The sequence below is a fragment of the Stenella coeruleoalba genome (genome assembly GCF_951394435.1).
Source record: "Stenella coeruleoalba genome assembly, chromosome: 1".
NCBI lineage: Eukaryota > Metazoa > Chordata > Mammalia > Artiodactyla > Delphinidae > Stenella > Stenella coeruleoalba.
In genome coordinates, this window is record NC_137169.1 from 174,056,577 (window position 1) to 174,070,649 (window position 14,073).

The 14,073-nt window shown below is 35.1% G+C and overlaps 1 protein-coding gene across 11 annotated transcripts in view; it reads right to left on the reverse strand.

The window, feature by feature from the left end:
• SMG7 (SMG7 nonsense mediated mRNA decay factor) overlaps positions 1 to 14,073 on the reverse strand; it is a 69,233-nt gene that overhangs the window by 24,039 nt on the left and 31,121 nt on the right. For all 11 annotated transcript variants that reach the window (XM_079900270.1, XM_079900269.1, XM_079900268.1 and 8 more), the window contains 4 exons: positions 13,652 to 13,683; positions 11,140 to 11,257; positions 9,028 to 9,160; positions 729 to 900 (listed from right to left, as the gene is read on the reverse strand). In XM_079900270.1, coding sequence (XP_079756396.1) covers positions 729 to 900; positions 9,028 to 9,160; positions 11,140 to 11,257; positions 13,652 to 13,683 — 455 coding nt within the window. The remainder of the gene's footprint in view (positions 1 to 728; positions 901 to 9,027; positions 9,161 to 11,139; positions 11,258 to 13,651; positions 13,684 to 14,073) is intronic.

Genomic DNA, 14,073 nt, shown 5'->3' on the forward strand with positions numbered 1-14,073 from the left:
ATACATTGAAAGCAAAACCAATCTAAATATACTACTCACTGAATCTCCCTATAGAAATTTTAGTGCTTACTTTCATGTGACCTCTCATGAAGTCAGTGATTTATGACATCAAGAAATCTAAAATCTTTGAACTTAAAGCAGTAATGCTCTCCATTCCTTGTTATCTGAGGACAGCCAAAACATAATCCTATAGTTAATTTGTTTTACAACCCTTTTAGGTCACCTTAAAGGAATGAACAAGAATAAATAAGTTATATAACATTCCCAGATAAAATATATAAAATGGAAATACAAATCTAACTGTAAAGAGGAAACAATTAAAAATGAGCTTTTAATGCACTGGTAGGAAGAAAAGAAAGGCAATCTAAGCTTCAGAATGACTAATTTTTATAAACCCCACAATTCCAAAGGAGTACAGACTTTAGAAAATATTATGGTACCACTCTGAAAAATTTAGCTTTGGTTACATTTTTGCTGGTATATTATTTGCCTACATCTGCATAAAGTCTGAATAAAATTTAAATCTGAATATGGAAGTTACTTCCTTCAAGATCCTTTGCCAATCCCAAAGCATTCCGAAAATCTAGGTTCCTTAAAATACATTTTATAGTTTCCTCTTATGACAATTTAAGTTGTGTGTGTATTTTTAAAGGAAAATAATTTCTTTCTGTGACTACTCCAAAGAAAAGCATGAATGCATTATCAATTCCTTCACACCAATGGCTCACCAATGTCTCCAAGGTGGACGAGGCAGTGCTGGCAGATATAGGAACAGGAGCTAGACTGTGGCTTCACTATGGCGCTGGTATGCGTCTGTTTATTGCTGATAATTCCCAATTGGGAAGACTTCACACGGCATGGTAAATCTACATTAAACACTGTACACAGTTCTTGTAATAACTAAAAGGAGAACATAAGCAAGATTTAGTATTGAGTCAGAACTGGTAAGTCAGAAGTGCTATAACAGTAAAGTTTGCATGTGTAACTAATATCACATACTACTGACACCTGAGATAGGAGAACCTTTCATAGCATAACTAGTAACATTCATTACAAATCACATCTTTTGAGTTCTGAAGTATTAGAGCAATCCAAGATGCACATCTAAAAGGAAAAGCAGCATTAAAAAAAGGACCACTTAAGGGGGGTATTCAGACTCATTCAGCAAGCAACTCCATGAAATTATCTATCTATCTATCTATCTATCTATCTATCTATCTATCTTCTTTTCCTCTTAGAAACAAACAAAACCCATTAAACACTGGTGGTTGGTTACAAATTTGACTTAAATACAAACCAACATATTTGGCAGACTTCAGGAGTTTCTTGAGACTTATTTTGTTAAGCCCAAGGTCAACCTGTGCCTTTGCATACACAAAAGATCTCATGGTACTACAGATCTGGAAGGAACTTCCGATATTATGTAGAGCACCCACTCTTTCTTCCTTTCTTCTCTAGTCTTATGGTATAAGAGGGTTCCTCTTCCCTGTCAGAGATAATTTCTCTGCCTGAGCATGCTATTTCATTCTTGTCTGTCTCCAGCCTGTCATCCTCTCATTTTTTAAATCTACTTTCAACTTCTCAAGCTTCTTTGCTGTGGCCTATAAAGTGCTGCCCACGAAAAATAAACAATAAGTATTATTATAAAAAAACCCACAACACACAGAACGAAAGCACTTTCCCTTGACTCTAGATTTCTCCTTTAGCAGCCTTCTAATGTCTCTTCTTCTTCTGAACCAAATTCCTTCAAAAGAGTCCACGTGTCATATCTACTTTCTCAATTTCTGTTCACTCCTTAGTCCATTATGATCTGACTTCCACACAACCCCTTCTTCTCTCCTCATTCCAACATCCACAACCACTCTACTGAAACTGTTGTCTGTATGACAACTGGTTATAAATAAGCAAATACAATGGACATTTTCTAGTCATCATCTTACTGGATCTCTCTGCTACATTTAAAACAGTTGATGTTATGGTTGATCACGGAGCTTTTCTAGTTCTTTTTATCTTGCCAATCATTTATTTTCAGTGTCCTTCATTCAAAGGCTTTTCTTCTCCCACCTTAATCCCCTCAAGGGTTTCATTCTTGCCCCCCACACAGCTCTTCACATTCTAGTCTCATTCATTCAAGTATTTACTTACAAATATAATCATTCACATATTTGTTTACTGTATCACACACCATGGTAAGCAATAGAGACACAGAGATGAGTAAAATAAAATTTGTGTCCTTAAAGAGTTCATAGCTAAATGAGCAAGACAGGTATATAAAGTAGGGAGGAAACAGCAGGAGAGAGGAGGAAGGGAGGGAAAGATACCAAACATGACAGCATAAGCCAACAGAATATTCTTCATTTATAATAAACTTCATTCCCTGGGTTATTTGATACATTTGTCTCACTTTCTCCTTGTGATAAACTGGTAGCAATACAGTATGCAGATATGAAGCTCCACTTTTTCAGATGGGGATACGAAAACAAAAATATCGAGTCATTTGACTAAGGTTACAGAATTAGAACTATCTTGATTCTATCAACCACTCTAATATGTGCAGAATTCACAATACAAAATAAAACACCTTGAGCACCCAACTCAGAAGGATATAAAATGTCCCACCGTTTTCCTAATATAAAAACCACCTCCATAACCAAATATAAAATCCTGTATTCCCTTCTCATGAAGCATAGCAATTATCTACATCTTTACTTATACCTGTACATTTCTAATGGGCAAGAAATTTGCTGACATAAAACTGAGTGAACAAAATTAGTGCCCAGAATGGCTAGAGTCTGGAAATATAAAAAAGCAAGAAGTACAAGAAAGGAACAAAAAATGGAAGAAACCCAAAAACTGATGATTGTGGAAGATGGCAAGAAGAAACATAACACAGCATAAAGAACTGAGTTCAACAGGTACTTAACAGACTGGAAAATTAGGCAAGGTTGAATATCTATCAAAAAGAAAAAAGAAAGTTCATGAAAAGTAAATCAAGCATGGTTGAAACTTCATGTGAATGTCTTATAATAAAATTTTTGCCAGAACCCAGGAGTTGTAGGTAGAGATACCAGAAAAGTTCCTGCTGGTTCAGGATTCCAGGTGAGAGAACACTAGTTTAGAGGCAGAAACGAAGTGGAACTAAAGAAGAGAAACACATGTTTAATAAGTTGAACAAAACTATATTTGGCAATTATTCGGTGAAAACTCTTTTATACTATTAGCTCTTCACTCTACACTAAGAACTGAGAACTAACTATGAAGATACAGAATACCATCTTTTAACTTACTATAGAAACTTAATGATAATGCTTTCTTTTGGGCTCCCATTTTCTTAGAACAAGGACTACTCTACTGTTCTGTTCTTTGATGTTTTTTAAAAAAACCCATACTGCATGATGTTACATCTTTACTTCGATTGGGAGTTTGGTTCTGACTCCAGGCATCATGCTTTTATTTATTTATTTATTTATGTAATTTTTATTGGAGTATAGCTGCTTTACAATGTTGTGATAGTTTCTGCTATACAGCAAAGTGTATCAGTTATATGTACACATATACCCACTCTTTCTTAGATTTCCTTTCCATTTAAGTCACCACCGATCACTGAGTAGAGTTCCCTGTGCTATATAGTAGGTGTTCATTAGTTATCTATTTTATACATAGTAGTGTATATATATATATCAATCCCAATCTCCCAATTCATCCCCCCCGAACCATGCTTTAAATAGTTAACAAAATATCTAAGTCAAAAATCATCTTCACAGGATAACCATGTATCAGTCTCTTGTCAATCCACTCCACTCAGATTTCTATCTCAAGAACGCTACTGCAGTCACATTTCATCAAATCCAAGATACCATAACTTATAAGATGAACTATTATTTCCATAACATTGAGGGGAAAAAACCCAATGCCAATTAAATGGTGACTGACCACCATTTGTAAACTTATCCCTATCTCAGAGGTGTTAAAATATGAAAAAGTTTTAGAAATGAGGAAATATGGTATTCATTAATTTCACCAATGACTTCCATATTGTCAAATCTAATTGATCACTTTTAAATCACCTTACTCGACTTCTCTGTAGCACTCAACAGAGTTGATCACCCCTTCCTCTTGTTGAAATGCTTTTCTCTCTGGCTTCCAAGGCACCATTCTGACCTTCTTCTATTGCAATGTGGCTCCTCCTGTGCCAAACCTGTCCCCACCTAGTCCCATGGGTTTCAATGCCAAACACTAATGTCTAAGTCAAGGTTCTTTATTGTAATCATAAATTTTACTCTGGCCCTGCCCTTTTCACTGAGCTCCAAGCTTATCTAATTACCTATTTGACCCCTCCTCTCAAACAGGCATCTCTCTAATGTAACATGGATAGAGCTGCCTTCTCCTCAGTATTCCCTATCTCAGTAAATGGTATAACCAGTCAGCTAGCTGCTCAATCTGATAACTCAAGTCATCTTTGACTCTTCCCTTACCCTGATTCCACACATCCAATCCAAACCATCAGGAAGTTCTACTGGCTATACTTCAAAAATCCCTTAATAACCTTCCATTACTACAGCAGCATGCTAACTACCTTCCATTCCTGACCTGCTAATTCATTCTCCACACAGTATCCAAGGTAATCTTTTAAAAATGCAAATCTTATCATGGTATTCCCTTGCCTACTTTCCAATGGCTTGCAACTACACTTAAGATTAAAATTCAAAACTCATCTTAGTCTATAAGGCTGTACAATGATTTGGACTTGGTGTACTTCCCCAATCTGGCAGCTTAATCTGCACTGCATGTCATCAAAAAAGACGTATGAACATTACTGTTCACAACATCATTAACTGTTTCAATTATCAAGCCAAAATAACAACAACAACAAAAAATGCAAGCAACGAGTCCTATTAATGTTGAGATCTGAAAAGAAGTTTATTGCTGCTCATTCTACAACTGTTGTGATCACTCAACCGTTGCCTATGGAATGCAGTGGGGAAAGATCAATGCTTGATTATAAAAATTTTAAAAAATAAATTTCAAAATTAGATTACTTGTATATTTTTCTTTATAAAACAATATTTTGAGACATTTGAATGATTTTATTATTGACTTGCTTATAAAGTGTTTTTGCAAATAACATGCCCCCTCAACAAAAATGATGATTCTTGCTTTATTTGTCTGGATTTATCAATGTCCAATCAAACCCTTGGAAATGTGTTACATGTATATCACATCATAAAAAAAAAGGTTAAGAATCATTTTTCAAGATAACAAACAAGTCTGTGTAATGGCTAATATAAAAATGTATTGCAGAAAGTGGATGCTTTCCCTCTACCTCCACCAGGGCCAGCTGCAGCAAGTCCCTACTACCCCTCCCTCCCTACTTCAGTTGTGTTCACAGTTTAAATTTCTACTACATGAGGGAAGGAAGCGATTTAAGCTGGAGATGAGACTGGAGTTTTAAAACTGGACTAAGTTTAAAATCCTAAGAGCAATCAGAATGGTACGAAATCTGTCCAAGATGTTATGACGGGAATCCAGAATTCAACAAAGCATAGTTGAAAGTAGTGAAGTGGGGGTGGGGGCTGGGATACCATTTCTGTCAACACCCCACTGAGCTAAGGCTATTCAATTAACATGTAGAGTCAAATGTACACATAATTCTACATCATGATTTTCACTTAATAATAACAAAATTTCCTCATCTTAAAAAAAAAAATCTTCATAAATAGGACCTAATTAAACTTAAAACCTTTCACAGAGCAAAGGAAACAGTCAACAAAACGAAAAGACAACCTACTGAATGGGAGAAAATATTTGCAAGTGATATGACTGATAAGGGGTTAATATCCAAAATAATATGTAAACAGCTCATACAACTTAATATCAAAAAACAACCAGATTAAAAAATGGGCAGAAGACCTGAATAGACATTTTTCCAAAGAAGACATACAACAGGCCAACAGGCACACAAAAAGAGGCTCAACATTGCTAATCATCAGAGAAATGCAAATTAAAACTACAATGAGGTATCACCTCACACCTGTCAGAATGGCTATCATCAAAAAGACCACAAATAACAAATGCTGGTGAAGATGTGGAGAAAAGTGAGCCCCCATACACTGTTGGTAGAAATGTAAATTGGTGCAGCCACTGTGGAAAACAGTACGGAGGTGTCTCAAAAAAATAAAAACAGATCTACCATAGGACCCGGCAATTCCACTCCGGGGCATAAATCCAAAAAAAATGGAAACACTAGTTCAAAAAGATACATGCACCCCAATGTTCACAGTAGCATTATATACAACTGCCAAGATACGGAAGAAACCTAACTGTCCATCAACAGATGAATGGATAAAGAAGACGTGGTGTGTGGCGCTGTGTGTGTGTCCCCACATACATACATACACAATGAAACACTACTCAGCTATAAAAAAGAACAAAATTTTGCCACTTGCAACGTGGATGGACTTGGAGGATATTATGTTAAATGAAATAAGTCAGGCAGAGAAAGACAAATGCTGCATGTTATCACTTCTATGTGGAATCTAAAAAAACAACAAAGCAGTGAATATAAAAAAAAAGAAACAGACTCACAGATATAGAGAAAAAACTAGTGGTTACCAGCTAGGAGAGGAAAGGGAGAGGGGCAAGATAGGGGTAGGGGATGAAGAGGTACAAACTACTATGTATAAAATAAATAAGCTACAAGGATATATTATACAGCACAGGGAATACAGCCAATATTTATAATAACTATAGAGTATAACCTTAATATGTTGTACACCTGAAACAATATTGTACATCAACTAAACCTCAAAAAAAAATCTGCATAAATACCATTTATAATAGTTTCATAATTCCATTTTTCAGATAGGCTATAATTTATTTAACCATTACTCTATTGCAGGATATTGGTATTTTCAAATTTTAATATTTGAATTATAATATCTATTTGTTCTTTTAAATATAAGTATTATTGTTAAATATCCACTAATCTATGGACAAATGGACAAAGAAAAAACAGTACTGTAAAAACAAAAACTATCTGATAACTTCTGTATTTCAAAAAACTTTAAATAAAATGAAAGAACAACAGAAGAAATTGGAGAAAAAGATGTTTGTCAAAAAAAAAAGGAAGAAAAATTAATATCCCCTTATATAGAAAAAGCTCAGACAAATCACCATGGAAAAAACTAGGGTCTGAACAATGAAAGGGAAAAGTAAATGAATAAATGATTTATATAAAATACAAATATGTAATAAAATATAAAAGTTCAACATCACTAGTAATTAGATTACATTAAATTTTAAATGAAAAATTATTTTCCATCTATCAAGTATAAATTATTCAATTAATCATTCATTTGCCTTTATTGAAATATTTAACACTGGTGAGTGGATGTCAAGACAGACACTTGTATACACTGCTGATGGAAATACAAAAATATAAATGATAACCTTTTGGGAAAACAATTATGTGTATCAATATAGTATTAAAGCTCCACTCATCCAACGATTTAATTCACCATCCAATGAAGAACCTATCCTCAGGAAGTAATCCAGTATTAGAGAAAATGCTTTATAAACAAAGATGCTTATCAAACTGTTTAATAATACAAGGAAAAACTTACATTATGTTTATAAAGCTGATAAAAGAATGAATAGGTACAACCATGTACGAAAGTATAAAAACACTAGAAACATACATATTAAAAGTGGTAATTTATCCTGAATGAGAGGGTAATGAAAATTTTTTGACTTTTTATAATTTTCAAATCTTTTGAAATTAGTATGCATGTTTTTATAATCAGAAAGCCAAAAGAAACACTATATCTATTAATGTATACATCTCCTCATTTAGACTGGATATTCCCTTGAAAGTTAAAGATGGTCTCTTTTCTCTCCAATTCTCAGTGTCTAGTATTGTGCCTTACAAAGAGTAGACTTTTAATAGCTACTTGTAGAATGAATTAATCTTTAACATCTGCTAATAAGGATTAGTTAGCGGCAAACCACAATTCCCCTCTCCAGAAATATCAACTTTTGCTAAAAGTTGGCATCAATTTAAAAATGAATTTTGAGAACAAGAACCATACTTGAGTTCTTTCAATGATGAACTGTGATGAATGTTTTAGTCTAAGTAAAACAAATAATCTCTGTAAGGTGATGGCTATTTGATATCTTTTAACAGTCTTTTCTTTCTCTTCGTTCTAAAAAGTAGTAAAACCAAAATGGAGCCAAAATACAGGTAGCAATGGTCAAGTAGCAGCACAGAGAGTAGGTTCTTGAATTTCTTTCGGAGCAAGATCTGCAAAACCTTGTCTTGTCATTATAAGATGAGAATTTATACACATGTTATTAATTAAATTATGAATGCTATTACAAATGGATGAGATGATGTTTTCTAAAGAATTCTGCTTAAATAAAATTCACTGTCCAAAAAGATTTATTTATTCTTTTACCTCGCCTGATTCAGAAGTCATATCAAGATGTAATTAAGGACAAGGAAAGTCTCTGAAGACAATAAATAATAACTTACTATTCAAACTGAGGAAAGGCTGCTCTATTTCTTAGGTAGTTTAATAGCACTGAAGCGCCAGATAAATTCTACTGTATATATAATACTATGAAAACTCACTTGATATCACGAATTTTGACTATTTCTTACCTGGCAAAACATAGCTGTTACTTTCACAATGACTACACCCATACATTTACATTTGCTCTACTACCACCTGTAACTCACTACTTCTGCTGTTTCACTAAGGCATTGCTCTCATTACCCTTTTTTTAATTCACACAATAATACCTCTAATCTTTAAGCTGAACCATCACCTTTTTAAGAGCAGAGTCTTTACTGTTTTAAAGGTCTTATGGTAAGTAATTTCAGACATTTTGATTCATCTGAGATTATAGGTGATCAACTCCTGGATGGACCATACAGTGGGTACCCCAAGTGCTTATATGAACAAGATGTGTACAAAGAGAATATTCACTACTAATTTTAGGAAAATTGGTATACAGTGCAGAACTCACCTGAGTATAGAAGCCACTAGCTGCCTCTAGGAACAGAGAAAGGTTTGCCTGAACTTCACTCCGATTCGGGTTTGCTCGATTCTTTGCCTGGCCTTGTAGTGTTGTGATCTGATTCTTAAAGGCATGATTCCAGCTGAAAACAAAATGTAATTCTATTTGGTATAGCAGTGACTCACTGGGCAGACACTGGTCCCCCTGAGAACAAGAAAGAACTGTTTGTTATAATTATAACACACTAGACAGTAAACCTGCATTAAAGTTATTCACTTAAATAACTTTATGCTCCCCTTTGAACAAGACTAGACAAGCAGTAGAATGCAACTGACCTTAGTAAACACTTACCAAATGTTCGAATAATCAGACTGTGGCTTCAGTTATTAATCTTTTAGGGCTACTAGACTTAGAACCTATTTAGGAATCCTCATACAAAATTAGAACTACAGTGGCAAGACCAAAGTAAAAGCAAGCTATTAACAAATTTCCATACATTGCACCATTGTGTCAAAAAATATGTGAGTGTTCTGTAACAAGTGGCATGTCTGGGGGTGGGGGTGGGGGAGATTTTTTTGTAAATATTAAGCCATATCTCTTATTTCTCTAAAACTTATTTCCCACAGCACTCAGTTCTAGTTCTATTTAATAGTTTGTTTATTTCTCTTGGGGTTAATATTTTCGTTAGAGCTTGAAATATAAACTCATTTTGACATTTCAATTTTGGCTGTTCAAACTAAGAAACAACACAATGCTGAAATATGGCACACCAAAATCCTGTTATAAAATGCCTTTCGAATTGTATAGAGAATCATTTTAAATTCAGTTGTGGTGAAATACAGTCACTCCCTAATTTGGAAATCACAGGGGAAATCACAAAGAAACAAAACAAAAAAAGGGAACTAGGATGGAGGGAAGATATTACTGGCTGAAGGAAGCAAACACAGATAGACAGAGGGTTTACAACCTACCTGGAAAGTACCTAATTCTTTATCAACAGCAGCTTTTGAGGCTCTTTTGAAGCACTGGGTTTTTTTTTTTTTTTTTTTTGCGGTACACGGGCCTCTCACTGTTGTGGCCTTTCCCATTGCGGGGCACAGGCTCCGGACGCGCAGGCTCAGCGGCCATGGCTCACGGGCCCAGCCGCTCCGCGGCATGTGGGATCCTCCCGGACCGGGGCACGAACCCGTGTCCCCTGCATCGGCAGGCGGACTCTCAACCGCTGTGCCACCAGGGAAGCCCCAGCACTGGGGTTTTTAATGATTTATGAGGGCAATCAATCACTCCCTCAGCATTTTTGATGCCATCTTATCCATGACTCTAATATCAAAAATATGGGTTTGAGTGCTTGTGATTAAGCTCTATTACTAGATCTCCTAACAATATAAAGGTTAGATGTGCTATATAGGAAAAACTAATCTTCACCACTACTTAGGGTAACAGGCATTATTGAAAAGAATATTCTTGATTTTTAATTTTCCACCAGGCTAATGTCCTTGTTCCAATTTATAAGGCAAGGCCTTCCATGAAAGACATTTATTTACTCAGTTGGGAATCTGGTCATCTACTATTTCATCCCTAATAGAAAGAATGAGTGGAATAGCCTAAATATACAAAATCTTTCTTTAGTCTTATTAGGGGGGAAAAAAGGAAACACCTATTTATTGGATTAAAAGGAAGAACTTTCCTTACAATGGAAACACATTTTCCTTTGGGAGAAACTTATAGAATCATATTTATCAAAGAAAGCCTACTTCGTATTTCTTTTTTTAAATCATGGCTCAAATATAGGACTGAATACAATACAGAGAATCCAAACACTGTCTCTTAGTACTTGAAACACATACAAATTTGTTTTTATGGTACGCCCTGAAGACCTTAATAAAACTCAACTCTAAACATTTCTCCTCTTGCTACCTAAGACTGTATCTAAAGTAATATCAATGGTCAAATATTTTGTTCAAAAAGATCACAAGTATTAGAATTTCTTTCCTTTTTTTTTTCATTGAAAAAGTTTACTCTGAAATAGGTTAAAAAGAAACAACCAAATTGTTCTCTTCTATTCTAAAGTCTTGGTGAGATTCCTGATCTTACAGGGACATCCCAAATGATAGTACTTACAGATCCTGTTCTACTTTCTTGTCTAAAGCATATTCCAAATCAGTAACCAGCATCTTCTGGTACAGGTCCTGCAGAGCCTGCCTGGATGTCCAGACCTCGGCTGGACCCAGCTTAGAATCTGAGTAACAAAACAAAAACAGAACAGTAGATGATAAACAGACAGTTAAGACCATTATGCCACACCAACGATTCCTTCACTCTCCATTCCCCAAAGCAAAAACATGCTTTAAACAGATATCATAGATAGCTGCAGAAGTTTTATACTACTACATTTCAGATGACTTTCACCTTTTGGCTAATGACTACATCTGTTTCAAAATGCTTCTGTATTTGTCTTTTAGTTTTGAAATAATGCCATGAAATGAAAAAGGCTTAAAAAAAGAGAATGGCTCACCCTTTGATCTTGGTTTGGATTTCTATGTATTCATACCATAGGAAGCCATATGCCTCATAATAAGTCACCCCATTTGAAATGATGGACTGCCAAGTTGGTCTGTTTACTCTCATAACTATATCTCTTTGTCCAAAGAAGCTTTTCTCTTTTTCTTTTGAATCATTTTCACAATTGTCCTTACAGAATCCTCCTGTCAGCTCACAATCCAGCAGCTGTTTGGGCATTCTGCTATTACTCCTACTCTCCTATGTATGTCAAGCCAATAAAGTCTTGACAGTGAGTGTTATTTTAACCATCGGTAGACTGCTTGCCAAGACACTTTTGTGAGCAATACGTACTTGCTATTTAATGTAAATGAGGACCAGTAGCAGACAGTGATTAAACTGCTCAAGAGGCCAAATGAGAGACTGGGTGCAAGATGAAATCAGAAAGTCAGGCTATAACTATATGTAATACCAAATTGGGGCCATATTGTCTGCCAGAGTCCTACAAGGCACATTAGCCTTTCTGATTACTAGGCTTATGAGTGCAATAATTGACAGTGAGCTGCCTCAAGAGAAGAACTTAATAATGGACTTTGCAATTATATATTTCCGGCTGCTAGTTAGCCTGTCTGGTTGCATTTAGTATTTTGCTGCTGCACAATGGCATAATCTTCACTCTCCTTTAGGTCTGCTATTAGTATCTAGAGCCAGCATAATCCTGTTCTGCATACAGAAACTCCCAGACATCAGAGTTAATCCTTACAAGAGTTTGCTGGCTACTAAAAAATAGGGCCTATTTTTTGGTATCACGTTCTCGGTCCCTTCCTTATTAAGCTTTTAATGACTAAATAAATAGATTTATAGATTTATTCAACCCTGCTTCAATTCACTGATTGCAGGAAAAGGAATGTAAGGGATCATTAACTCTGACCTATCAGTGAGACTGTCATTTAAATGAGCAGACTTAGTATCTTAAGGACAGGTCACCTTCTGGGCAGGTCAAATGTCGCCTACAAAAGTCAAACCCTAAGCCTACTTACTGCGGGTGTTCAAGAGTTAAGAAAATGTAAAAGGTATACAGATGGCTTAACATTGTTCCATGCACAATTTCTGTCACGCAATATAGATTATGCTTACAATGCCAATACAAGAGCATAATACAGTAGCTCAGAGCTGACATCAGAATCCATAGTATGGAAGATGATTACAGTTATGTTAATAATGGGAAGAACTATAAACCTATAAAAAGTGTTTTTGGTTTTTCCATTATTTTTCTTGAGCAAGATGACAATGAGATTACCTAAAATTCTTAGAACTTTAGCCTGCAATTCTAGAGGTTGAGAAAAAGAGATCTAAATAGCCCATTTCCTCTTGGTTGTAAATTTTGGCAGGTATGCTGCTTACAAGTTTAACTCTTTGCAGGTTTCACTGCAGAACTAAAATCTTCAAAAATTAGCATGAGATCCATTAGCACTTATTGTTTTTTTACATTTTAGGACGGTTATAAGCATATTGCTGTTATGCTGTTATAGAGAACATGTTGATCACTACATAGTTATTGCCATATATTTCCTTATTTTGGAGTTAAATTCATCTGCTCCTTTTAGTGACTAATTCCAGTTATTCCTTCAAAAACACCTTGGCTGTTATTCAAAACAAAAAAGGTGAGAAAAGAAAGAAAAGTGGCAAGGCAGCTCATTCAATTTCAAGGACTTTCAATTCGCAAGAGTTTTCCTGCAAACATTTTTTTCTCAAGGTTTACCCACTATTCAAGTTTGGGGAATTATAAACACAAAGATATAAATCTAATACTATGAGATATTTGTGTTTATATGGTATATGAATTATTTTTTCTGTATCTCTTAAGTAGCTAATAGTTTGTAAAAATTAAATGAGTATATGCATTAAATTAAGTAATATTCAACTCAGTGTAGCACAAATAACATAAAAATTTTGACAAGCCATCTAAAGTAAGAATTCAAAGTATAAAAACAATAAATATTTAAAATAAATAGTAAGTTATCATCCCCTCTGGCAACCACGACAGTACTACAAGTAGTATAATAAGATGATACACTTCCCTTAATTTAATGGTATAAAATAAGTTGTGAAGAACAAAAGAGCCAGCGAATACCTGTCATGTCAGCCTTCAGGACTTCTGCCTGCCTAAAAAAGGGAAAAAGAACCTCAGTTAGAAACAAACTAGGCTCACCCAACGTAAGTAACACTAAAAGTTAAGTAAAATTATATATGACAGTAAGAATGTATAACAGCTCTATTTGTGGCACTGCAAATAGTGTCCCTGCTTTAATGTTTAGAGTAGCATTAGATCTTGGCAAATTGATGCCATTCCTTACAAGTTCACAGGGTCATCGCGAACTCTTCTACTGAGTAGAGTTCATTTTCTTACTGTTTAGCTCCAAATTTTCCCTCCATGAGGCCAAGAAATTAGCCACTATAACTGTTTCAAATCTCCATTCTCCTCAATTCTTTTCGGCAAAGGACAGCCCCATACCTCAGGAAAAACAATGCCCAGTTACTAAACATTTACAGTCA